Source organism: Liolophura sinensis, chromosome 2 (genome assembly GCF_032854445.1).
Source record: "Liolophura sinensis isolate JHLJ2023 chromosome 2, CUHK_Ljap_v2, whole genome shotgun sequence".
In the NCBI taxonomy this organism is placed as follows: Eukaryota; Metazoa; Mollusca; class Polyplacophora; order Chitonida; family Chitonidae; genus Liolophura; species Liolophura sinensis.
The window spans coordinates 3530672-3556740 of NC_088296.1; the positions used below are offsets into that span (position 1 = coordinate 3530672).

Genomic DNA, 26069 nt, shown 5'->3' on the forward strand with positions numbered 1-26069 from the left:
AGGCAAGAGAGAGAAGTGCAGCTATAGACGTTGTAGTTGGGGACATTTTTGCCCTGTGCTCGAGGAAATCGGTTGTTAAAGTTGTACCGAAGCAAAACGGAGGAGGCGTAGAGAGTGCCGGTGGCCGGCCAAAAACAGCTGTTCGGGCGCTAGAGAGCAGCGCGAGGCGGAGGAGACGGGGGGGAGCGAACAGCCGAACAACTATGGCGTGCTGCCTGAGCGAAGAGGCAAAGGAACAAAAACGAATTAATCAGGAGATCGAAAAACAACTACGAAAAGACAAGAGAGATGCAAGACGGGAATTAAAGTTGTTACTCTTAGGTAAGTGAATTATGCACAGGTCTGCGTCGTTCTGCGACCATTTCCGACCTGTTTACACGGATTGCGAGCCGAATTCTACTCGGCATAAGGCTTTCTCTTACACTGCCATTTCACTTGGCCGCCATCTTGAATAATCTCCCTCTATTTTGGAAGCCGAATCTAGCTTCGCTTTGCCTATTTTCTCGAAAATATGTATCCTGGGGTGTTCAAACTGCGTCTTTCCCCTGATTTATTAGTGCAATGATGTCTTGCAAGCCCCAGTACTGCCCTATCCGTGCTCTAATGTCCCTTCGTTTGACAGCAACGTCGCCATTTTGCTGCTGGGGGGGGGGGAGGGGGGAGGGGTTAGCAGTTATACATCCAGCTATATCAGACATAAGTACACGAGAATGGGAGATTCGTTTTTTTATTTGCAGACTATGTTTATATGTTGTTATGAACCTCTGCCTTTATATCTTCTGCATCTAAAATCTCTAACAGACTCCATCCATCCGCACAATGCCTTCTTGTCAGATGTATAGAATTTACCCCATATATGATTTTGGGTACATTATCACATATACATGTATCTAGGCTTAAAACCTGTAGTACATGAATTTTGTACACGGTTATGCGGCATTGATAATGGATATGGAAGTCTTCATGTGTATGTGACGCTCTTGACAGTGTGATTATGGTGGCAGTTTTTCTGCAGCAGCAAGCTTTACAGGTACAGACCATGTGTCGTGTGAACGGTCTTGCTGTGTCACCCCATACCAGTGATGCCTTGTGTTTTCTACTTCCAGTCAGCTATATAATAAGAGTGTGTATCAATTTGTTGTTAAGTTCTATTGATTGTACATATACTGCAGGGTTCTCTGCGCAGTTCCCATGTACAAAAGCACCTGGACACTGGATATAGATTTCAAACGCAAATTGTTGCCATGCTGCTGATGCGGTTTCTTGGTATATTCACAGAAGCTGCTGAGTGGGGTGGGGTTGTTGGAAGAAAGTGGATTTTTCTATACTCATTTACTGCCATTTAACAGTTACCTTACTGTTGTATAAAGTTCAAGTAATCCTGTTGTCCATAACATTTACAGTGTACCATAGTTTGACTCTTATTTCTCAGGTGTGCATATCCACATACCTGGCCTGTCTACTGTTCACAAACCTTATTTATTTATTTTTTTATTGTTTCCATGTCAATGGAATTAAATCTGGAACTTGAAGCTTGTTTTCTTGTGTTCATCAAGTCCATGCAGACACGCTTCGAGCAGGGTTTTACTGCGATTTTGGGGTAGAAAAAGCAAAGCAGGATTTGATTCTGCAGTGTTTGGCAATTTGGATAATTTGGAATATTTGTCAACATAAGACATATCTGTTTGGGGTATTGGATAAGAATTATCCTGTGATATGTGTGCAGGTAATGTGGTACACATCAGAACGATGCCAACCTATCAGCTACACTTTAGATGACATACTCATCATGCTTTTTTTATTTCGCATGTTAATTACGTCAAAAAAAAAAAGACATTTTGTGAAGTGATATTCCAATTTGAGTCCAGTAAGATGACGTCATGATACATATTTAACCTTACTATGCCATGCAACACACATGACGTCACAAGCAGGAAACCTTGTGTGTGACATTGACGTCACGCTATATATATAAGCCTTCCAAGGCCAGGAGCTAAAAGCGTTTAACCTGTTCAAATGTATGCAAAATTATGCTGCTGTCCAAATACAAGTATCGAGTGTAAATTTTTCTTTTTGGAGGCTATTATTTCCACCTTTCACTTGTGCAGTAATCTGGTATTCAACCTTCAGTGTCCAGTATGCCCTTTATCTTCCCCAAATATACATGTACTAGTGATGATGTATTAAAATATTACCATGGGTTGATAGTCTAACAATAACACTACCCGACCTGTCGAAACTGATAACGCATTCATAAGGGCGCATTTTATACTGTTTATATTTGTATCCGTTTACTTTTGAGAACAAAGTACATTACAATGTTATGTACATGCAAGTGCAGTATAACTCTGTGCTGGACGGAATTTACCTTTTGTCCAGTGGTCAAAGTGTGGACTCGGAACCCAGAGATCGCTAGTTCAAATCTCCAGCTGGTCACACCACCATGTTCAGTGTGGATAAACTAAAACAATGGTGAACATACTTATCCATTCTTCACTGTGTGCATGGAAAGAACATGAATGTCACGAAAAATTTCAGTAAAAATAACAAGGAAACTACCCTGGACCTGCGGACTTCAGTTGTCCAAATGGTGACGCTATCATATATTCCTGCATTCATTAGAATTCTGATATCTTTCCAAGTTCATTGTGGATTAACCAGAATAATTTAATAATAATAATAATAAACTAGTAACCCTCGCAATCAGTGTGATTCTTTAACCTGAGCTGAATCGTTCCTGATCTGAAATTAACTTCAACTTTTGTAAATTTTGCTGTAGCTGAGTTCGTCTGTAGCTTTAAGTCAGGCGATTTTGTTTGTCAGGTACAAGGCTTTAAAAGGATTGACTTGAATCCCAAGCACTGTGGTTTTCTTCAGTTCTCCTAATAACATTATTGCTGTGGCATAAATGAAACAATCTTGTATGCATTTAAGCACCTACCAAATAAATACATGTAAATAAATTACAGTATTATTCGTTACTAGGAGACTTTGGGGGGAAAAAAAAAATCAGTAAGAGTTCAAATGCTGTGGATGACTGGAGGAATAGCCGTGTGAGTGAGACTGGTTTTTGTCTGTTTTTGTTTCTTTCCAACCGGGTTACAAGATATGGAAATATAGATCAGGACATTAAACATATATTTATCCAAAATTGGAAGTCAGGCCGTCTCATTTCCAATTTTCTCCTGTTAGTATCTGGTATAAAACAATGCGTATCGAGAGGTGAGGATAAATCAGGTGATGATATAAGTGAAGGAGTAACATCCCGTCATAAATTTGTGAATGGTCAATAAAAATGTTGCTGAAAACTGGTACAGGTTGAGTGGCAGGAAACAAAAATCAGTATCTGTCGCATGTGACCGGTCAAACCACGCACCCATCGCCTTACTCCCCCACCCATCTAACTTTGCAGTCTGTGATGATGCTTAACATACTGTACATACAGGTGTAACGTGTGACCTGGCAAACCAAAAAAACGTTTCACCCCCTGACTGACTTGCCAATGTGTATTGATGATTCAGCTGCTGTACACATGAAAAAGTGTTGCAGACCTGTCCTTGAGACAGAACATCTATGTATCGGTATATAAGTACGTATCTTTGAGTACAGCATAAAACACCATTGAATGAAATAATATAAAATGATCCTGAGTCTGAAAATGCGCTTTGTTTGAAAAATTTGGGGAGGTTTTTTATGGATTTTGAATGCTCATGAGTGCACAGATGAGGCGAATATTTTGTGAAAGATTTGGTCTATTCTAAAATAACATCAATTTTTGCACAGATGATTTTTTCATTGAAAATCTGATAAACATCCAGTGTAGAACATCGGAGACAGACAGGTTAATGTACATGGTGATGATGTATCTCACACACACACACATATATATATATATATATATAGATACCACTGGCACTTGGGAAAGTCTTGCAGCAGCCTGTGGATGGTTGTGGGTTCCCCCTGGCTCTGCCCGGTTTCCTTCCACCACAATGCTGGCCGTAGTCGTATAAGTGATATATTCTTGAGTATGGCGTAGGACACCAATCAAAGAAATAAATGAAATATAGCATTGTCATGATTTTGATAGCCTTACAAGGTTGAAAATCATTTGTACATACATGTACATGTGAAAGATCAAAGAAGCCGCAGGTGAGGTGGATCTCGAAGGTGTCTTTTTGTTGTTTTTTTTTTTTTTTTTTTTGAGATCTGGCAAAGTTGCATACAACAGTATGTTGACTGCTTTTGGGACACCCCTTTCTAATTAAGATGGCCTGAGAAATGGGAGGAAATACATGCGTCTGAAGCTCTCATTTCAAACTTGGGAAAAGTCAACGGTCCCAGTTGTTCACATGTAAATTGCTATAGATATCATTTGTTTGATTGTCCTGTGTGTCGTCATGGTTACAGTTTACTCTCCAAGGATCTGATCATAAGTATGCAAACAGTATACAGATTTTGTCTTGTACTAGTGTGTTTCAAAATGATTATAACAGTGCTTGTTGTGGATTTTGTGTGGCCAGCTGAGTGAGCGGAACAGGTTTAGCACTTCACAGCATAGGGGGTGTCTGCCTGTTCTCGTAAAATTAACATGGGAGAGACGGTCTGATTCGAAATTATGGCAAAATCTATGCTTCACAGTGCTCTGGACAAAATAACAGTGTACTGTGGTTCAGACAAAATGTGTGACCTCTGTGGCCAGGGGGGTTAACGTGAGCCCGGTTTGATTCCATCATAATGCTTGCCGCTGGCGTACAAGTCAAATACCTATCAAATACATAAAATCACCTGAAATGTGACAAGCAATGAATGAACTCTACAATTTCTATTTTGTCTTCCTGCTTGGAATGTTGTGTAAATCTTGAATTGGTTGAAGTTGTGTCTAGATGTGGCGGAAGATGTCATTTGTGTTGGCTTGCCTTCCACCAATATTGCAACAGGCACACTCGGCACAGAGAGAAATTTGTCAGTGTCTTGCCAAAGGATTGGTGTGTTACTTTCAACTATCAGAAAATGGCTGTCCTCATGTGAGTGCAAAAGTACTGAGTATGGCAATTGTAAACAACAATCGAATCAACAAATAAATAAAAACTTTGTAACAAACACATTCTGAAAAATGGCACTGAATATTTGGTAGGTGGTGGGTTTGAAAGTACACATGGATACGAGCTGTTATTTATGTTGTTGGAGTATATTGGCACATCATTGATATTTGGAGTGCAGGATTTTGTTCAATCTGTCAAGGTCAACCGTGATGTACTGAACTTTTCAAAGAATGCTGCAGTTTGTTAGAACATGTACCTGCGGTGTCCTGAATGCTAGCGGTCTGAATTAATGACGGCTGCTATGACTGCACCTGTAGTGCAAACTGACCTGTCTACCTGTGATATGAAGCTACATGTATGTCTGCAAGACAGACTGAACCAGGTCACTAGGGGGTCGTTAGGTGCAAGAGAAACTGCCTGTTGACTGACACAAAAAATGTCTGCATGTTCCATAGAGTAACTGAAAAAGATCAGGTCAGAAGTCAAATAGACATTTCATTATGTCATAAAGGGTGAAGAACTGTCTTGCTTCCAGGTATTCTTTAGTTGTACATGTAAATTGAATGTTTTAAATTCCTGAAGCGGCCTATACAGGTATTACCAGTAGAGGTTTCCTGGGGTAATCTTGTGAAGTGGATGGCATGTATTGCAGTTGCAAATGTTCCTTGTTACGTCATGCTCACGCCTGATATTGATTTGGCCGTTTCCAGGTGTAAGAATTTCTATACATTGTTGCATCGAGATTTCTGTAAGGTATTATGTATGGTAAATGAACGCAGCATGCAGCATTTTTGGAACAATGTATAATGTACATGGTAGGTGTTTTGTGCATGGCGTTACTCTGAGGCAGAATTTTAATGAAAGTCAACTTTTGCTACAGACAGGAAAAACAGTCCTGCTACATGGCAAAAAAAAAACTGTCGTGCTGCGTGCACAAGAGAACACTGTCGTGCTGCATGCACAAGAGGAAACTGTCCTGCTGCATGCACAAGAGAACACTGTCCTGCTGCATGCACAAGAGGAAACTGTCCTGCTGCGTGCACAAGAGAACACTGTCCTGCTGCATGCACAAGAGAACACTTTCCTGCTGCGTGCACAAGAGAACACAGTCCTGCTACGTGCACAAGAGAACACTGTCCTACTACATGCACAAGAAAAACATCTACATGTAGCTGGCTACTATTCCAGGGTAGCCTTCTACTCAAAAAGATAATGAAAGCCCTGAGTAGCAATGTGTGCCAGGCCATGGGTCATGGCCAAGTGGTTTAAGTCTTCCCCCGTCATTGTACATGTGGATATGTACGTGCACTTACGAACTTTATAAAACACAAACTGTCACAAGGTTTGTTGGGGTCCAAGAGGAAGGGTGGTGGAGTGGTTTCCTCCAGGAGCTGCAGTTTTTCTGCAAGAAAGAATCCGAAGAATAAGTCAAAATATGTTTCGGACGTCATTAGAAACACCGTAGAAATAACCAATGTGTATTAGCAAGTAATTGTATAAACGCTTGCATAACAAGCCTTCACGTAGAATCCACCAGAGCCTGTATCTAGTAGCACAAAGCAAGTAATGGTTTTATTGCCTGTAAAAAGTATGCAAATTTGGGCACTGCATGTTAATAGCTTTAATCATGGGAACTTTTTATGACCACTTGGCCAAAGACCACCATATGGTAGTTAGTGAGTAGGAAAAACTCAGAGCATTTCATCATTTTGAAAGTTCTTTTCGTGACTACACACTGTCACCAAAGTGTGGAGTCAACAGTGATCTGCTTTAGGTTCCCTGTGGTTTTTGTTTACAGGAGCTGTGGGGAGAATTGGATTCTCTTCGAAAGCAAAGCCCTTCATGTAATTCTTCAACCTTTTCTCATGTTTGAAAGGGACGGGCCCCATTGAGACCTTAAAAGAAGAAGTTGTAACTTCCTCGCTTAGCGTTTAGCATGAAGGGGATAGTGGAAGGACTGGTTGACCCCTATCAGTATAATGGCTTGGGCTGGTGGCCTACTTGCCTTCGGTAAGGCGTCTCAGTGAAGCAGCACTAGATAAAAGAGCGGTAGAAATCCGTCCTACAACAAGGAGGCACATTACATATACTCTAAGGATTCCTTCGTTGTCATATGACTGAAAAATTGTTAAGTTCGACCTTAAACCCCAAGCACTCGCTCACTCACTCACTCATGTTTGAAAGGTGTTTATTTGAGCATATTTTTAAGGCATTATTCTGTGTAGGCTGATGAAATCTATGTACATGTACATGCAGTTTTGTCTCCTAAATCAAATTACAAGTGTGCATACATTGGACAGAAATCTGCTTTTTCTTACGTAAAAAGGTTGAGAAACTAGGGTTATCAAGGTACACTTAAATGGGGTTTCATGTAATATTTTGAATCCTTGGTAGGTACAGAACATCAACACTTGGTTATGTAGATATAGGTCATAGATCGGCTGTGACCCAGATTTGAACAGAAAGATCAATATCAACATGTGTGACCTCAACATTCACAAGAATGTTCTGTTTTGATCTGACCTAAAGCAAAGGAGATATTATTTCTCTCTGATGCTCACACAATTTCAATGTAAATTTATGTGTAAATGTTAGTGGTACAATCTTGCATCAATGGTTTTCATGTCCACAAATGTTACTGGTACAAAGCCGTTCTCAGACTGCTGTAATCTTGCTAGCTTGTGTTTTCATGTCCACAAACGTTACTGGTAACATTGTGTTTTCATGTCCACAAATGTTACTGGTACAGAGCCATCCTCAGACTGCTGCAATCCTGTAGCATGTGTTTTCATGTCCACAAATGTTACTGGTACAGAGCCATCCTCAGACTGCTGCAATCCTGTAGCATGTGTTTTAATGTCCACAAGAGTTACTGGTCCAGAGCCATCCTTAGACTGCTACAATCCTGTAGTGTGTGTTTTAATGTCCACAAATGTTGCTGGGAAAGAGCCATCCTTAGACTACTGCAATCCTGTAGCATGTGTTTTAATATCCACAAATGTTATTGGTCCAGAGCCATTCTCAGACTGCTACAATCCTGCAACGTGTGTTTTCATCTCCACAAGTGTTACTGGTACATAGCCATCTGCAGAGTGCGGTAATCTTGCAGAAACTGTACTGTTGTACTGCCCAATGGTTAAGTTTTCTCAGTGTGTAGAGATGGCTTGTCGTTTGTTTTATTCTCGGAGTGTGGAAAAGTACATAAAATAAGTATGATTCAGGACATTCGTTATCTTTTTTGAGCAGAGAGTTACTTGTAGAAAGTTGTTCAGCTACCTGAGAGAACAGTAGGACCATTGGTCAAGTAGGCAGCTACCTGTTTGGTTTTCTACAAAGGTAGCCGTCTGCAGGGAGCAGGGAGCCGCCTTGTGATTAACCCCAGGGTGAAGGAAGTCACCAGTACAACAAAAATGTGGAGGAGTGAACTTGTTATTTTTGCCAAAGTATGTTTGGGATATCTTTTGTGGCTTCCAAACGACCTGTAAAATATGAGCAGGCAACTAGTCGAAAACTGTTGCCTAAATAATATCCAAAAGACGAGACCAACAAAATCTGCATTCTGGGTTTGGGTTAGTGCAGTGTGGGCGGGTCTCCAGTTGATCTGTCAGTGTCAAAAGAACCCGTACAGGTGACCATATACACCACCACGTACATGTAAGTTCGATGATAAAACACCAATAAAATCCGATCTATGAACATATTGTCAGGTGTTCTGGCAGTGTGTGTTAGGTGACCCTGGCTTCTTTGCCATTGAACATAAATGCTGTATAACGCACAGGACACAAACAGGCATAAAGCAGCGATCAAAGAAACCTGCGTTTTCTAAGTTGCGGGCATTTTGATTTTTTACACCTGTTTTTGAATGAGTGTGTGTTTTTATGCGGTGCAGTCTTGTGGGGGAAAAAAAAAGCTAATCGAGTTACAAGGCTGTTCAGATTTAGTGTGCACTTTCTTACAATGTTTGTCATGTTCAAATGTGGTGGGTATCTCACCAATGCGGTCACTGTGAGTTCATGTCCCGCTCATGCTAGCTTCCTTTCTGGCCATACATGGGAAGGTCCTCCAGCAAACTGCGGATGGTTGTGGGAGAACCTGGTTTCCTCCAAGTAAAATGCTGGCCGCCGTAGTATAAATAAAATATTCTTGAGTACAACACAAGTGATATAATATATATAAATAAATCACATTCAGATGAATTCATGAAGACCATTTTATAAAAATTTATGGCCATTAATTGATTAATTTATAGCCATTAATTGATTAATTTAGGCTTTTCCAAATGGAAATTTAAGTTTGAGTCTTAAACTATGAGCCAGTGTTACCCTATTTCCTCCTTTTTGGATACGAAAGAGCAACTTCTAAGTCCAATTTTTACACATTATTAAGTTGATTTTGGAGATGAAACTACATGGGTTGGATTGGGCAGTTTAAGGGCATCACAAAAAGAGTAATTTTACCATTGTACACAGAAAAATGCCTTCAAAATATACTGGAGTAAACTCCTTGAGAACATGTGAAAAGGTTGAAGAATTGCAATAACTGGCAAGCATATGTATTAAGTGGATGTGTGTCTTGATGTTTACCTTGTCCCAGTATTACTCTAGAAGTTTGCGGAGTTTGATTAATTTCTCATTTTGATTAATTTCTCATTTGAAACACACAATGTGTTTTGTAAACACTTTTTTGTATACAACATTTCCGAAACTCCTTAAAGGCATGTCAGACAAGGTTTTCTGAATGCCTGAAACCTCACTGTCGTCACGTTTACAGGTACGACGTTGATGAAGCATTCGCCAGGGCTAAGGTATTGTGCAAGGGTCGTTTTTATTCATGCGTTCTGTAAGGTCATGCTGCGCAACAACCTGTCTATGGGTCAGCATGCCCCAGGTTTACATCTGCACAGGTATACACGCTGATCTTTATATGATGACAACATGCGGATGGCCGTGGGTTTCACCTGGGGTGTGCTCAGTGTACTCCTACCATGATACTGGCCGTTGTCGCACAAGTGAAATATTTTTGAGTACGGTGTAAAAGCACCAATCAGATACATTGTAATCAAATAATCAAAACGTTATACGCTCTGTAGGTCTACCTCAACCTCCTCCAGGGCTAGATCAAGGTACTTGCGCATGTGCCTTACATGTATTTTGGGGGGACTAGAGCTAGTGGGTCAAGAGAATCTTGAATTTTTTTTTTTCTTGTCAAGGCCGAGATCTAAACACTATTTCCTAACAAAACAACCCCTTTAAAACAGGTTGTTAGGTATGGTTATGGTTGCAAATCTACACCGTTAACTCCATGTATTTTCTGAAGTATTAGGTCAGAGGTCATGGACTGAACCACTGTGTTTTATGGATAGAGCAGGTTTAGGACGTAGTAATGGGGTTACCTGTAAATATACCTGTCAGACATGTTTTTTTAACTGGGACTGAGGACATCTAAAAGTATACATGACATGCTTTCTTTTTATTTATGTGCAAATTATCATGTGTAATAACATAAGAGCACATACAAACTTTCCAACTTTCACTTTGAGGGTAAAAATGGCTTAAAAGTACAGTTTTCTTCAGACCCCTGCTGTCAGTCTGGAAATTAAGTAGTTTGCAGTGGTGACTTCAAAGATGATCCCTGTTTAAAAAGAACTGGGGGGTGGAGGTGGGGGTAAGGCTAGCAGGCAGGACGGATCTGGTCAAATGGGAGCTGAGGTGTGGAGAGGGCGCTAGACTGGCCCGCAGAAGTCATGCAGTATCAGGTGTGCATGTCACATAGCCCACACTGTAGCGACACACTCACGTAGGTGTTCTCTCACTTTTCAGCAAGATTAACGATGACATAATTTTTGAATAAATCTGACCATTGTCGAAAATATGCATAATATACAGGTAATTAACAGGTATATGAATACCCCCAACATTTTTTGAACACAAATTCCGGGGCATAATTTTCTTCATCTTTGCTTAGAAACCTAATCTTCGTTCCTTTTCAGGTGTCCCTTAAATCTGGGTCAGATGCAGGTATTACTGTTCATACCCATGATGGCTGTCTGAAATTCAGTAATAGACATGTAAAAGATAAGAAAAAAAAATGAGCTGAGAACGTGTGACAAAATTTAAAAAAAATGTATTATTTCATTAATTTAATGTTGGAATTAAGGCTTAATGTTATCAATTCCTTGCATCGATCCTCTGGGAATGTGTGGTAGCAGTATGCGGATGACCGGGGGTTTCCACCGGGGCTCGGCCTGGTTATGTTTCCCACAGTAAAACTGGCTGCTGTTGTACAAGTGCAATATTCTTGAATAAGGCGTAAAAGGCCAATCAAATAAGTAAATAAATAAATTCTTTGCATGTTTAGCCTAATGTCAGATAACATCAGATAACTTTGTCAGTCTTGATATATGAATGTTTTGCCTAGTTTCTGCTGTCGCCAAGTTTTGGAATTGGTTTTGCCTAACAGTTGTTGTAAATCACATTGTTTAATTGTGTTGAGTTCTTATTCTTCATCATTGTGGAATCTTTTACATTGTGAGAAAATGAGGCACATTTCTCAAGCATCTCTGGTCTTGTGTGAACGAACTTGTCAGATACCTGTCTTAACAGTCTGCGTACACCTGCTTGTAGTTCATGAGACGAAATTATTCAACCCACATGTTCTTGATAAGCAAACAATCTTCTCCAAATGCTTCCAATCTCGTTTATTTTCACTTTTTCCAGGCTTCAGTGTAGGTTTCAGAGGCCACTTTCACAAAACTTCAGGAGTCCTATTTCCCTTCCCGTAACTTTTCTCGTAAAGGACGTTGTTTTAGCTATTAAGGCGACATCATTTTTACATGTACCAGAAACTTTATGAAAAATTGATTTACAAAGTTTTGTGAAAGAGTGGCATATGCTAGAGTCTCCAGCGCTTTTGGACAACGGTAAAAAAATTTTGTTGTATGTACTTTTTTAGTGCATCTTTTAATGCTCAGGCACAAAATGCCACACAGTTTGTACACTAGCCAATTACAGTATTATATGTCAAGTCCATTATGCCTGTGATAGAACTGGCCAGCTGTAAGAAGACACCTTTGTGATGTTTGAGTGGGGTGGGGGGTGGAGAAATTAAGCTGCGACCAGCATTGAAGTCAAATCAATCATGCCCAAAACTCTTTTAGAGTATAGGACTGTATGAAGAGAATCAAATAAAATACTGAAATGAAGTATATATCAGAGGAAAGACCGTTAAACAGTGTCCTTTAAAATAGGTTTATTTTTTTTATTTTTTATTTTTTGAACTAGTTTCAAGGTCCATTCGGCCAGTACATTCATAGATCTACATGTACAGTATTACATTCATAGATCTACAGTATTACATTCATAGTATTACATTCATAGATCTACAGTATTACATTCATAGTATTACATTCATAGATCTACAGTATTACATTCATAGATCTACAGTAGTATATTCATAGATCTACAGTAGTATAATCATAGATCTACAGTAGTATAATCATAGATCCACAGTACTACATTCATAGATCCACAGTACTACATTTATAGATCCACAGTATTACATTCACAGATTTACAGTATTGCATTCATAGATCTACATGCATATACTGTACAGTTAGAACGATTAAATCAAGTGGGATATGTGTGCTGAGTTAGGGACAGAAACCTGATATGATGTCACTGATCCCAATATGGTCAGATAAGGTGTCCGTAGAATCCAAAGTTCCAAAGGCATTTTTATGGGTTGAAAAAGTTCTACAAAGACAAATCAGACCATATTTATGGACAGTGTTGTATGGACTTCCATCTGGCATGTACATGTACTTCATGTTTAGTGTTATTTTTGCCTTCAGAGAGGTCCGGTGGTCTTGATAGTACCTTTACACTATGTCTGTCGTGTATTGGAATTCTCCGTTTTTTGATCCATGTGTAGCTTCTGCATGTAGTTGATTTGTGCAGATTATGCAGAGTTTTAGCAGCAATTTGTTCAGTGATTTCTTCCACCAGAAGCAAACTGAAGAAAGGTGTGGCAAGAACCAATGAAGCATTTATACCGGTCCGTGTCATTCGGTGTGAATCAATTTTGTTCAAACCGGCCTTACATGTATCTTAGCCGATGCTTTTGTCTTCCCGGGCCAGTGTTCAACAGACACTCCTTGGAAATGATAACCTGTACCCCCCTCCCCTCTCCCTCCTGCCGCCTCATTCAATCAGGCAAGGAAACTGTTTAGGGCTTGCTCTTCTGAGCCATTCAAGAAAGTTGTTGATTAGGGTAACCCACCTGACACCTTCTTTACAAAAGTACCCTACCCCGTAATTTTTTTTTTTATGATTCTCTCAGGGTTAATTTTTTTTAATATTCCTCTCTTTTTGTCACTAGCCGGACTGAAAAATTGCTGTGCCTACCTTTTCTTATTATTCTGATATGGTTGGGTTATCACCAGCAAACAGTTTTTTAAGGATGTCTTTGTTCTTCTGTCTTTGGTTACACAAGTTGGTGAGTTTCTCGGTGTATGATTATGAATGGTATTTCCGTTAATCTTAAAGGTTCTGTTAATGTTGAAGGTTCCCTTAATGTTGAAGGTTCCCTTAATGTTGATTGGTGAGTTTATCGGTGTATGATTATGAATGGTATTTCCGTTAATCTTAAAGGTTCTGTTAATGTTGAATGTTGCGTTAATGTTGAAGGTTCAGTTAATGTTGAAGGTTCTGTTCCATTAATGTTGATGATTCTCATTGATGATCTTGCGCCACCAGCGATGAAGTTGTCATGACGATGAAAAACAAAGAACCCTCCCACCTCACACACACACACACACACACACACACACACACACATTTGTGAATGTTTGCTTCGTAATACAAAGTCTTCTGTCTTCTTTGAGATGGCTTCTCCCATGTTTTTCTTGGGTCATTTATGGAATTTCCAGTCAAGAGTCAATATGAATATCAGGGATTCATACACGTTGATTTTAGACTCTGGTATTCGGTGGTAAAATTCTGCTAAAAACTGAAAATTTAGGAGAAAAAAAAATTTCATACATATATATATACCAGTTTATCATACATACTTTCACGTTCACAAAATTACCGGTCGGTAAAGCATATTTAAATTACCAGGCTATGGTCTGTATTTAAAATATTATAAATGAACTTAATCTGGACCAGGAAAAAAACTCCATGATTCCGGTTGTTAAAATTTGTGTGAATCCCTGGAGTGCATACACATTTGAAGAACAACGCATGTATATGTGCAATTTTTTGGATGATTACACTATTTCACACAACTTTTAGTGTTTTTCAGATAACAACGTTCAGTGTTTTTTCAGATGACAACGTTTAGTGTTTTTCAGAGGACACTGTTTAGTGTTTTTCAGAGGACAATGTTTAGTGTTTTTCAGAGGACACTGTTTAGTGTTTTTCAGAGGACAATGTTTAGTGTTTTTCAGATGACAATGTTTAGTGTTTTTTCAGATGACAATGTTTAGTGTTTTTCAGAGGACACATTTCCCTGGATTCTGATTGATTGATTAATCCACTCTGCAGGTGATTGATCAATTTCTTATTCGAGAAACCTAAGTCTCAGCAAGAGAAGATCATTTTAAGGCCTTCGTGTGCCTCTGAAAGTGCATTTTTACATATACATGTACACTGTATGTACCAAACATGGCTAAGTTAATCGTTTTTTGCCTTTGATCTGAAATAAAAAGGTGTTTTGTTAGGAAGGTTGGATGATATATGTGTCCTTTTTTAGTTTCTGAACTGAAGTATGTGTAATATTTTGTTAAGATTACCTTAAAAAAAAAAACAACAAAACATTTTTTGAGAGAATGTTGGGGTGAAGTACGGTGAATTTCAATATAAATGTTTCCTTAAGATAACACGTATGTGAACAAAAAACAAATACTGCATGGACTTCTCTCATAATTGGATACACTTACACTTTTTCACATGATAAGCGTGCGAATGAGCCTCTGTGACAAAGACATCAAAACCGGTGTTCTCAGGTACGAACTAGAGAATCTTCCACGCACAAATCAGGTAGAAGGGCTTTTTGAACTTTACTAGCCATGAATCAGAAACTTGTTTTCATGCCGAGGAGATACATACACGTACTTATACACTGTCTTCTTTGTCTTTGATTGGGAGTACAAAATGGATGAGAAAGCCAGAATCAAGTGACAAGATATGCTACCTCCATTGTTACCTGGAGAATCTACATGTAGGGTGATTGTTCATGATTGATACCTGCTTCATGTACTTCAGCAGGCTCTTCTGTTGTCTGGAGTGCCTCCCATGTATCCCTGGCACAGTGTGCAGCTTGAGGGACTAAAGGCGTGGCCCACGGCGCTGGCATAATCTGGTTTGATCATCTCTGGGTGTGTCTTCCATGGCCAGTCTCGCCTGGTCACAGCCAGACCTCCCCCCCCCCCCCCCAACTTCACAGTACACCTTGCCTGTATGTGTACATGTACCTATGTATGTGCTTAAACTATTGATCCATCTGTACGGCTTACCTGTGCTGAGGCTTCACCTGCAGCTTAATGACTAACTCACAGGTGCCTGCACATGGAGTTATGACTGGTGTACGAGCTCGTTTTCACCTGTATTGGAAAGCTTTGATCTCTTCTCTCGTATTACCTGTGTTTGCTGGGATTCTGATCATTTCCTGAGTAACTAGTATAGAGATCCATAAACTGAGGCTTGTTAAGCTGGGTATTACATATTAGTACCTGAGGGGGATACCCCTCCCCCCTCCACCCTCTATACAGCGTAAAACTCCAATCAAATAAATCCCCACCCCTCTGATTTATATGTACCTTTTCTCTTGTGAAAGTGGTCTCATTAATAGTGTAGCTTTGCTTTTTTGGTGTCACATGCCAAAAGAGCAGCTTTCGTTTGGATTTATGCACCTCTTTAATCCTAATTCTACTACTACCAGCTACTAGTATTTTGGAATGTTCTGATACAACTATTGGGCGTAGAGAAATAACCTGCACTGCTTTACTCTGCTGTAACACAAAATAAATCGCTTTTGGTGTCATTTTTATGATAATTGTATTTATAAATTCCGCTATAAAAAGTGGCTTTAGAGGTTGAGCTTAAAGCTTGAACATTTACTGTAATTTGATTTCTGGGACAAATCTGCATTGGTTGGGATGGCAAATTCTTTGGCTTCATAAAAGAGAAAAGAGATCAGAGCTCAAAAGTAGGCAGCTGAATTGAAAGTAATAATATCACAATTACTGTGTTAGGATGGTTAGAATATCTAAAAAAAAAAAAAAGACTGTGTCTCCTGCCTACCAGTGCACACATAAGGATACGTACAGTATGCACCTCCCAGTGTCTCGTGCCTACCAGTGCACACATAAGGATATGTACAGTATGCACTCTCAGTGTCTCGTGCCTACCAGTGCACACATAAGGATATGTACAGTATGTTCCTCTCAGTGTCTCGTGCCTACCAGTGCACACATAAGGATTATACAGTATGCACCTCGTAGTCTCATGCCTACCCAGTGCACACATAAGGATATGTACAATATGCACCTCTCAGTGTCTCGTGCCTACCAGTGCACACATAAGGATATGTACAGTATGCACCTCCCAGTGTCTCGTGCCTACCAGTGCACACATGAGGATATGTACAGTATGCACCTCTCAGTGTCTCGTGCCTACCAGTGCACACATAAGGATATGTACAGTATGCACCCCTCAGTGTCTTGTGCTACCAGTGCACACATAAGGATATGTACAGTATTGCACCTCTGTGTCTCGTGCCTACCAGTGCACACATAAGGATATGTACAATATGCACCTCTCAGTGTCTCGTGCCTACCAGTGCACACACAAGGATACGTACAGTATGCACCTCTCAGTGTCTCGTGTGCCTCCCCATGCCCCTCCCCTATGCCCCCTCCCCATGCCCAAGTGTCTCAGGATAGAATACCAACATGTAGATGTAGCCCTTCCAAGGATTTAACCAGAAATGTCAGAGGCTGTCAAAAACAAGCCTTTCTGTGGCCTTGTTGTTTAGAACAGGGGGTCCAGATTTCATATATATCCTTTCTCTCTTAGTGTTAAAACTGCTTAAAAGAGGTGTCCAAATGGTACAACTTTTCCATTCCCACACGTCTCACTTGGACAGACAGTTGGCTAACCCTCTGATCCCTTCGTGTACATATATACACATGACTTTTAGAGCCACATGGATACATCCCACGTGACCCATAGAGCACATGAATACATCCCACGTGACCCATAGAGCCACATGGATACATCCTGCGTGATCCTTAGAGCGACATGGATACATCCTGTGTGACCCATAGAGCCACATGGATACATCCCACGTGACCCTTAGTCATATGGATACATCCCACGTGACCCTTAGAGCCACATGGATACATCCCACACTGCTAACATTTACATGTATGTATCTCTTTGGGGACTGTTTTATCCCCCAAATGTTCATGTATCCATCAGTGCCTAACTCACATTGTATACGTGTATGCAGAGCTCTAACAAAACAGTTGCCAACTCGCTGATGACAGAATGAAATGGTACGGCAAAGTAAGTAAAGCAGTGTAATCATCAATGTGTCAAATTTTTATATGGCTTCCTTACCAAATTGACGCTGAAACTTTTTTTTCGTTTTTTTTTATTTATTCACACAAATGGTTCCTAAATAAAAATGAAATTTAGATCATTGTATTGGGTAGTGATCATGGACATGACATAGCACATGTGAATTTCTGTCGGTTTTGTTTGTAGGGACGGGAGAGTCCGGGAAGAGCACATTTATCAAGCAGATGCGAATCATCCATGGCTCTGGCTACTCGGACGAGGACAAGAGGAGCTTCATCAAACTCGTCTATCAGAATATATTCATGGCCATGCATGCCATGATCCGCGCCATGGACACACTCAAAATAGAATACAAAGACCCATCCAATCAGGTGAGTCCCGTCAAACTCTGCATACTGGTCGGCTTGGCTACGTCGTTCAGGTAGGAGGTGCAGAGTTGTCCCCTCATGGGTTCTTCCACTAATATGGCATACACATTGAACTTACTGTCTCGTGTAACCGACCTTTAGTAACTCACCAGTCACTGGTATGTGCCATGTACTCTGGCCATTCAAGTTTTTAATCTGGCCACTCAAGTTTTTACTCTGGCCACTCAAGTTTTTACTCTGGCCAATCTGGTTCACTGCAGCCAATCACCTTTTTACTCTGGCCAATCTGGTTCACTGCAGTCACTCACGTTTTTACTCTGGCCAATCTGGTTCACTGCAGCCACTCACGTTTTTACTCTGGCCAATCTGGTTCACTGCAGCCACTCACGTTTTTACTCTGGCCAATCTGGTTCAATGCAGCCACTCACATTTTTACTCTGGCCAATCTGGTTCACTGCAGCCACTCACGTTTTTACTCTGGCCAATCTGGTTCACTGCAGCCAATCACCTTTTTACTCTGGCCAATCTGGTTCACTGCAGCCACTCACGATTTTACTTTGGCCAATCTGGTTCACTGCAGTCACTCACGTTTTTACTCTGGCCAATCTGGTTCACTGCAGCACTCACGTTTTTACTCTGGCCAATCTGGTTCACTGTAGCCACTCACGTTTTTACTCTGGCCAATCTGGTTCACAGCAGCCACTCAGGTTTTTACTCTGGCCAATCTGGTTCACTGTAGCCACTCACGTTTTTACTATGGCCACTCAAAGCATGTTGTTAAGCATGCGTCAAATAGTCATTAATGCAAAAAGTGAATCAGTGAAAATGGAACATTCAAGAATCGCCATGCTGTAGCAACCGTCAGTTGATGTGATTACTGTACATCAGATCTCCCTGCTTAAAGCAAACAGGAATTTGATGTTTTGTGTACGTTAAACTTATCAGAGATATGATTGTAAATGCTTGAGATAATTCTTCAATCATTTCGACCACCTGAGCAACCGATATTTTGAAACATTATTGGAGAACTATGGCGTGTAGAAAAATAATTTGCGCAGTTTTATGAAGCGTGCATCTTGAGTAAGACAAGCAAATCATTTTTAGCATCACTTTCATGATAACTCTACACATAAATTCCACTGAAAAAATGGCTTTAGTGGTTGAAGAAAGTTGCAGTATTTTGAGTATCCAGTAATTTGTTGTTGTTGAGAGGCCTGTCAAAATGGTGCTTACACTTAGTGAGTGCTTCGTATTAATACGTATTTCCTGCCCTGGCTATGGTTGAGGTTGATGATGCCTGTGTGGATGTTTGATTGCTGAATTTGTTGAAATTCATTTACATGTGTATTGTGTGTATTTTCATGTCAAACATTGGGAAGTCGTTAAATAGCTTGCAGAAGGACAGTGGTTTACTGCAAGCATTTCAGTTTCCTTTGCCCGGAATTGACCTCTATTGTTTAAGTGAAAATAAAAAAAATCTAAATTTAAATATTCATGGTTAGCAATTCAATGTTGATCAGTGTTGTTGTTGTTGTTGCAGGAACATGCAAATGGTGTGAAGCAGATAGGACTATGAGACAGTGACGACCTTTGACCCCCAGCAGGTGACGGCCATCAAGAGCCTGTGGGCAGACTCGGGCATACAAGAGTGCTATGACCGGCGGAGGGAGTACCAGCTCACAGACTCAGCCAAATAGTGTGTACCAAAGAAACGCATACTATCCAACATCAACTAAATATGTACTAATGTACATATGTAATATGGTAAAAACTAATAAACAAAATTTATTATTAATGTCCCAGTCTAATCCTAATCAACAAATCTTACAAAATTACTCGATCATTTTATGTGGAATTTTCTATAAGTGTGAAATTTTGAAGTGCGCGCAGTGTATGTGCCAGCGATAATAAGCATAGCGAAATCATTGGCTTTGATTTCACTAGAGCTCTGTTTTTATTCAAGATACATGGTCTGATTTTTATGGAGAGATAATTTGAACAAGTTTTGAGTGAATATCAACTTTAATTCTCTCTATCTTATTGTTTGACCTACTGTTGTTGTTGTTATTGTTTGTATAGAGTTAATGTTTCACTTTCACTTTCAGTTATCTGGACAGTGTAGATCGGATAGCTAGTAACAACTATTTACCCACACTACAGGACATATTACGTGTACGAGTCCCCACCACTGGCATCATAGAATACCCATTTGATCTGGATAGCATAATATTTCGGTAAGTCACTGTACTTCCCAATATCTACAACAATTCACCATCTTGTATTTTTCTTTTGTTTTGTTTTTTTAACATGAACTATGTGAAACAACAGCGATGTGGCGTTAAAAAGCCATAGTCATTCGTTCTTGCTTGGTTGGTCCGCATCTTGGAATCGGGAGGTTTAATATGTGCCTGGTTAATTACAAAAGTTTGTCGTGTGAGAAATTCAACGTTGATCAAATTTATCGATAAACAGTTCATATGGTGCATGTGTTGTTCGATGAAAATATCATGTTAAGACTTTAAGACAACCCTTATTCTTCATGCCAAAATGACTTTATTTTAAAAACAGAATCGCTGCTGCTATGCAGGCAATGGTGATTAGAAATCCTGGATTAATAGCAGGATTACTGTTTCTAATGATAAATGTTCGTCACACTTGCACACAGAAAAAAGCCACAGTGTTTAAAATTCATCGTATTTCCCACAGAAATAAATCAGCAGTAGTTCTCTTTGCTTTTAAACAATTAGGAATTTTGAATTTGTCAAAATACATTTGGCTGGAGTTTGAAATCAATTGATCTCATTTTGAATGTCCCTCTATTTTCCGGACTTGTGTCTTTCTCCCACCCCTCACCGTGTTAATTTCCTCAGAATAGGGTGTCTCAAAGAAATACCCTTTGGATAAGCATACTGTATGTTGGTGCACTTTTAAAGTGTCATGTCTGAGTGTGTTCCTCAGCCATGTCTCATTCAGGTGCTATAGTATCATGTCAGTGTGGCCCGTCTGTTTGCTCGTTTGTACGCTCGTCCCTGTAGACTTGCCGTTCTGACTGACAACTCAGTGAATCGGTGTTCTGGTTATGTTTCGCTCAAATAAGTTTGACGGTCAGTTTAAGTGGGATTATACTTGTATATTTATAGGATTAGTAAATGTAATACCTTGACAGTAACACTGATAGGTGAGAGTCTATCCAGTCTCACTAAAATCAGATGATAGGTGAGTCTATCCAATCTCACTAAAATCAGATCTACTGTAATTCTTGAACCCTGTTACAAGTTTGCAAGGTGTTTATTTAAGCATATTCTGAAGGCATTATGCTTTGTAGACTGATAAATTTTGGCTTTATGTGAAACCCTCAAATTGGCCTATCCAACCAATGTAGTTTTGTCTCCAAAATCTAATTATAAATGTGTGTAAATTGCACTGAAAGTTGCTCTTTCGTCTGCAAAAAGGTTGAGGAATTAGGGTATTTATAATTCTCCATAAATTCGACAAGATACATAATGCATGGTTTGGAATAGTTGGCAAGTGTTACCTGATCTGGACAGGTTATGTTGTCATTTCTGTAAAGTTCATATATGCCCCTACCTGACCAGAACCTATTGCAGTATCATCAGGGAACCATTTTAGTAATTATAATTTACCACTGCAAAATACTGGCTCAAGTGAGACTCAAACTGCTAGTTAGCTTTACTTGTGAATTTGAGTCTCGCTGAAGATCCGGTATCTTTGCTGGCCTATTTTATGTGCCTGAACAGTACATTTTAGTCATCAATGTCTAATGAGCTGTCTTCAGATTTGACCTTGATTTAAACTGTGGTGGGATTCATTTGGAATTCAGAGTAACAGGTGACAGATTTTTGTAATAAGGAGCTACTTCTAGGTCTTGTTTGAAGTTGTAGCCACTCTGTGAATCATTATTGTTACCAAGGGAAGTAATGCTAAGAGACTTATTTGGAGTGAACAGGAGTTGTTTCCCTTGGTTATCCCTTGAAAGGCGAAGTGGTTGTTATGTATGTTGGAGCTCGCTGACCAATGACCTTGTGTCTTCTTCTGTGTAAGGCTTTATAGCTGACCAATGATATGTCTTGTTACAGAATGGTTGATGTTGGAGGGCAGAGGTCGGAGCGTCGCAAATGGATCCACTGTTTTGAAAATGTTACGTCCATCATGTTTTTAGTCGCCTTAAGTGAATATGACCAGGTACTGGTTGAGTCGGATATGAGGTGAGTTCTATCAGGGGAGACAACTTTGTGACAATGAAAGTGTCAATGAAAAGTCATGTATTTTGAAAATTGTTGAAAGTAGAAAAAGACATTTTCTCTGTTTTGACTTTCATGAACAAAAACCGTTGCTAACTTGCTAACAAGATGTATGTAATTAAAACACACTTTTGTGACAAATGTAGACTACTTCAACAACTCGAACAAATGACGGAAAGCATTTCAGTATTCGTTTTGATTTTACTTAAACCATTTTCTTGTGAAAATGTACATCGAGACAGGCTCCTTTTATATCTATTTGACTCGTGCATTCATTGGAGTAACGAGTGTTGTGTGAAGCTTACAAGTGGAAATGGAAATACTCTATTTCTTCTAAATTTGGGCACACCTGGTCTGCTTATTGTAGTCAGCTTATATCTAATTCTAGCAGGAATACGGAGTTTCTTTTTCCTCACCATCCAGTGAACAACATACTCATGTCTGTACTTTTCCAAAAGGCTGGTTAAAGAAATGTAATATTGTACTGTCAACACTAGTACTATCTGTACCAAACTTAAAAGAATTATTATTGTATCCAATAATAATTAGGTGTTGTTTGTACTGTGTGCTTTGAGTGACTCACCTTGACACACCTGTTGTGTTTCAGAACCGAATGGAGGAGTCGAAAGCCCTGTTCAGAACTATTATAACCTACCCTTGTTCCAAAACTCATCTGTCATCCTCTTCCTCAACAAGAAGGATCTTCTTGAGGAGAAAATTATGCACTCTCATCTTGTAGATTACTTTCCTGAATTTGATGGTAAGTTCTTCTCATTTTTGATGTTATGTTCTTTCATTTTGATGGTAAGCTTTTCTCATATTTGATGGTAAGTTCTTATCATGTTTGATGATAAGTTCTTCTCATATTTGATGGTGAGTTCTTATCATGTTTGATGGTAAGTTCTTCTCATATTTGATGGTAAGTTCTTATCATGTTTGATGGTAAGTTCTTCTCATATTTGTTGGTGAGTTCTTATCATGTTTGATGGTAAGTTCTTCTCATATTTGATGGTAAGCTCTTATGTTTGATGGTAAATTTTTCTCATGTTTGATGGTAAGTTCTTCTCATATTTGATGGTAAGTTCTTCTCATATTTGATGGTAAGCTCTCATGTTTGATGGTAAGTTCTCATATTTGATGGTAAGTTCTTCTCATATTTGATGGTAAGTTCTTCTCATGTTTGAGGGTAAGTTCTTCTTGTATGCTATGGAAAGCTTTTCTCAGATTTAGTGGTTAGCTTTTGTCATATTTGATGGGAATTTTTGTTCCATTATTCCTAGATTTGAAGGTAAGTTTTTCTGAAAATTCCTTAGTTTTATGCAAAGATTTTTTTTGATGTTTCTAGAAGAGACAGTAACTTTTGACGGTAGTTTTTTTCTGATATTTTCTGAATGAGACATTGTACTTATCCATCCTTAAAACCGTCATAATACACAATCATCTTGTCTGACAGAACATATTGTTACTAGTATTGATGAATAAAAAATGCCTGTTTTGACTTTAGGTATACTCCAGCCATTATATGTGACATTTCCTTTTAAATGTGTTTGATCTATGTTTTCTTGAGATTGAGATTTTTTCTGGTTCGTGGAATGGTGTCTAATGGAGTAAACTAAACAGGTTAATTTCTCTTTGTCTGTTGCAGGTACCAAAAAGGATGCGCAGGCAGCCCGGGAATTCATTTTGAGAATGTTTGTGGATTTGAACCCTGATCCAGACAAGATCATTTACTCTCACTTCACCTGTGCCACAGGTAAGTCCTGTTAGCCACCTGAAATGTTAAGACGGTAATGGTGTGACTGGTGGCAGGGGAGGAGTATGAGCGGCTTCGTGCAAAAGTGCGTATCCAGTTCAATTTGGTACAAACTGCATTGGTTTGATGGGCCGTTTCTAGGGCGTCACAAAAAGTATAATTTTATCAGTTTGCACAGAATAAGGCCTTCAGAGGTTGCTTGAATAAACACCTTGCAAACATGCCAAAAGTTTGAAGAATTATAGTAACATCAAATTAGGGTAGAGAACCATCCGGATTGCTACATCAGTTTTGGCATATTTAGCCATTTACGTGCACTTCATTCAGGTTTGTTCTTAGTTTTCATACCTTGAGTGCTCCACATATAGTCTGATTTTGATGAAATGTGTGCAGATTCATTTTTGAGGGGTGGGAACCTCCTTGACCTAGTGGTTAGTGTGCGCAGTGGAGGACAATGACCTAGGAGCCTCTCACCAATGCGGTTGCCGTGAGTTGAAAAGTTCAGCTCATGCTGTCATTCTCTCCGGTAGTATATGGGGAGGTCTGGCAACAACCTGCGGATGGTGGTGGGTTTCCCTGAGCCCCATTTCTTGCCATGATATAGCAGGCGCTATCATATGAGTGAAATATTGATGAATATGATAGAAAATGCCAGTCAAACAAATTCATCATTTTGTGGCTTGTCAAAGCACGACCCTGGACCAGCTTTTATTCATGATCCAGTTTTTGCATATTCAGCCTGGCATAAATGTTTTCTGACTTCGCCTGTTTGGTTCTTCTTTTCCAGACACAGAGAATATTCGCTTTGTCTTCGCAGCAGTGAAGGACACCATCTTGCAGCTGAATCTCAAGGAGTACAATTTAGTGTGAGATGGCAGAGGACCGTGGGTGGATACCACCCTTCTAGACCCTCACCTCTTTGGCATAGTGTCGCAGGCGGGGAGCCCGCTAACTGGCAGGACAAGTTACCTCCCCTTGGTAAATCCCGACACTTGTGTACTTGTGTATAAAAAACAAGACAGACAATTGTTTACCCTAAGAAAAAAAAAAGACGCCAAAGTGTTGTTTCTTTTTTTTTCTCTCCCCTGATAAATTATAAGAGAAACTGAGTTTGGTATGAAAATAACAAAAAAAAAAACAAACATGTTGCGAGGCAGAGACCAATCTTGATGGTGATGATGCTCGTTAAAAATTTGGAAACCCTCCCCAGTTTGTCGACAATTCTGTGTGGTTACTGTGGTAACCGTGCCGTGCCCAACCAGCTGGCTTGGGGGCGGCCTCATATTTTGGCTGTGTTTTGACTATCTTGTGCCGGCGACAGGACGTCAGGGCTAGAGACTGGAGGTGAACCCTCTAACACAAAAACACTCTGCGGAGGAAACCAATGTCTTGTTTGGGTTTCTTCAATTTTTTTTTTTTTTTTTTTTTTTTTCTTTTTTTGTCATCAGTAACCACCATACGTGCATACATAGGTCTGTATTTTGGGGCAGTTTGGAAGCGAGGGTGTGTGGCAAGCGTTAGCATGGCTCCCTGAAGCCCCTCCTCCCCTTGTCCCTGCGCTGGGGTAGTGCCCCTGTCTCACTGACTGAAGCCTCACCTACAGCTGCACACTGTCATAACATGTCCAATAGGAGCTATTTCATGTGATGTCCTCATTCTTCTGTTTTTGTCTTTTAATTTAGTGTGTGGTGTTTTTTTTTTTTTTTTTTTAATTTTTAATTGGTGATTGGACGACAGGCAATTTTGGGTGACCAGCCCTCCTCCCAAACAAGGGGACACGATAAGATTCATGGCAATTCAGCAAGACTGGACGGAAGGACAGTGTCCATGACAACAGGGTCCCATCCTCTCGTGACGCTGAGTGCCGTATGTGTAATTGTAGGCTTGGCAGCAAAGGGAGATTACCACAGGTGAACCTGGCAAATGAATATGTAGTCCTCCGGCACTGTCACAGTATCCTGTCACAAAAACTTCTCCGCTCTATTAAGATTTTTTTTATTCAATTTTTTTTTGTCATATTGGATTTTATTCTGTGAATTTTTTTTATTATTAATGTGTGTGTG

The 26069-nt window shown here is 39.7% G+C and overlaps 1 protein-coding gene across 1 annotated transcript; it reads left to right on the forward strand.

Moving 5' to 3' along the window:
* On the forward strand, nucleotides 1–25272 carry LOC135462440 (guanine nucleotide-binding protein G(q) subunit alpha-like). The gene is given in 10 exon segments (XM_064739663.1): nucleotides 1–321; nucleotides 17810–17994; nucleotides 19532–19558; nucleotides 19560–19687; nucleotides 20097–20225; nucleotides 22089–22221; nucleotides 22861–22909; nucleotides 22912–23013; nucleotides 23899–24006; nucleotides 24794–25272. Coding segments are annotated over 10 exon segments (1062 nt in total). The 5' UTR covers nucleotides 1–203; the 3' UTR covers nucleotides 24877–25272.
* The last annotated feature ends 797 nt before the right edge of the window (nucleotides 25273–26069 follow it).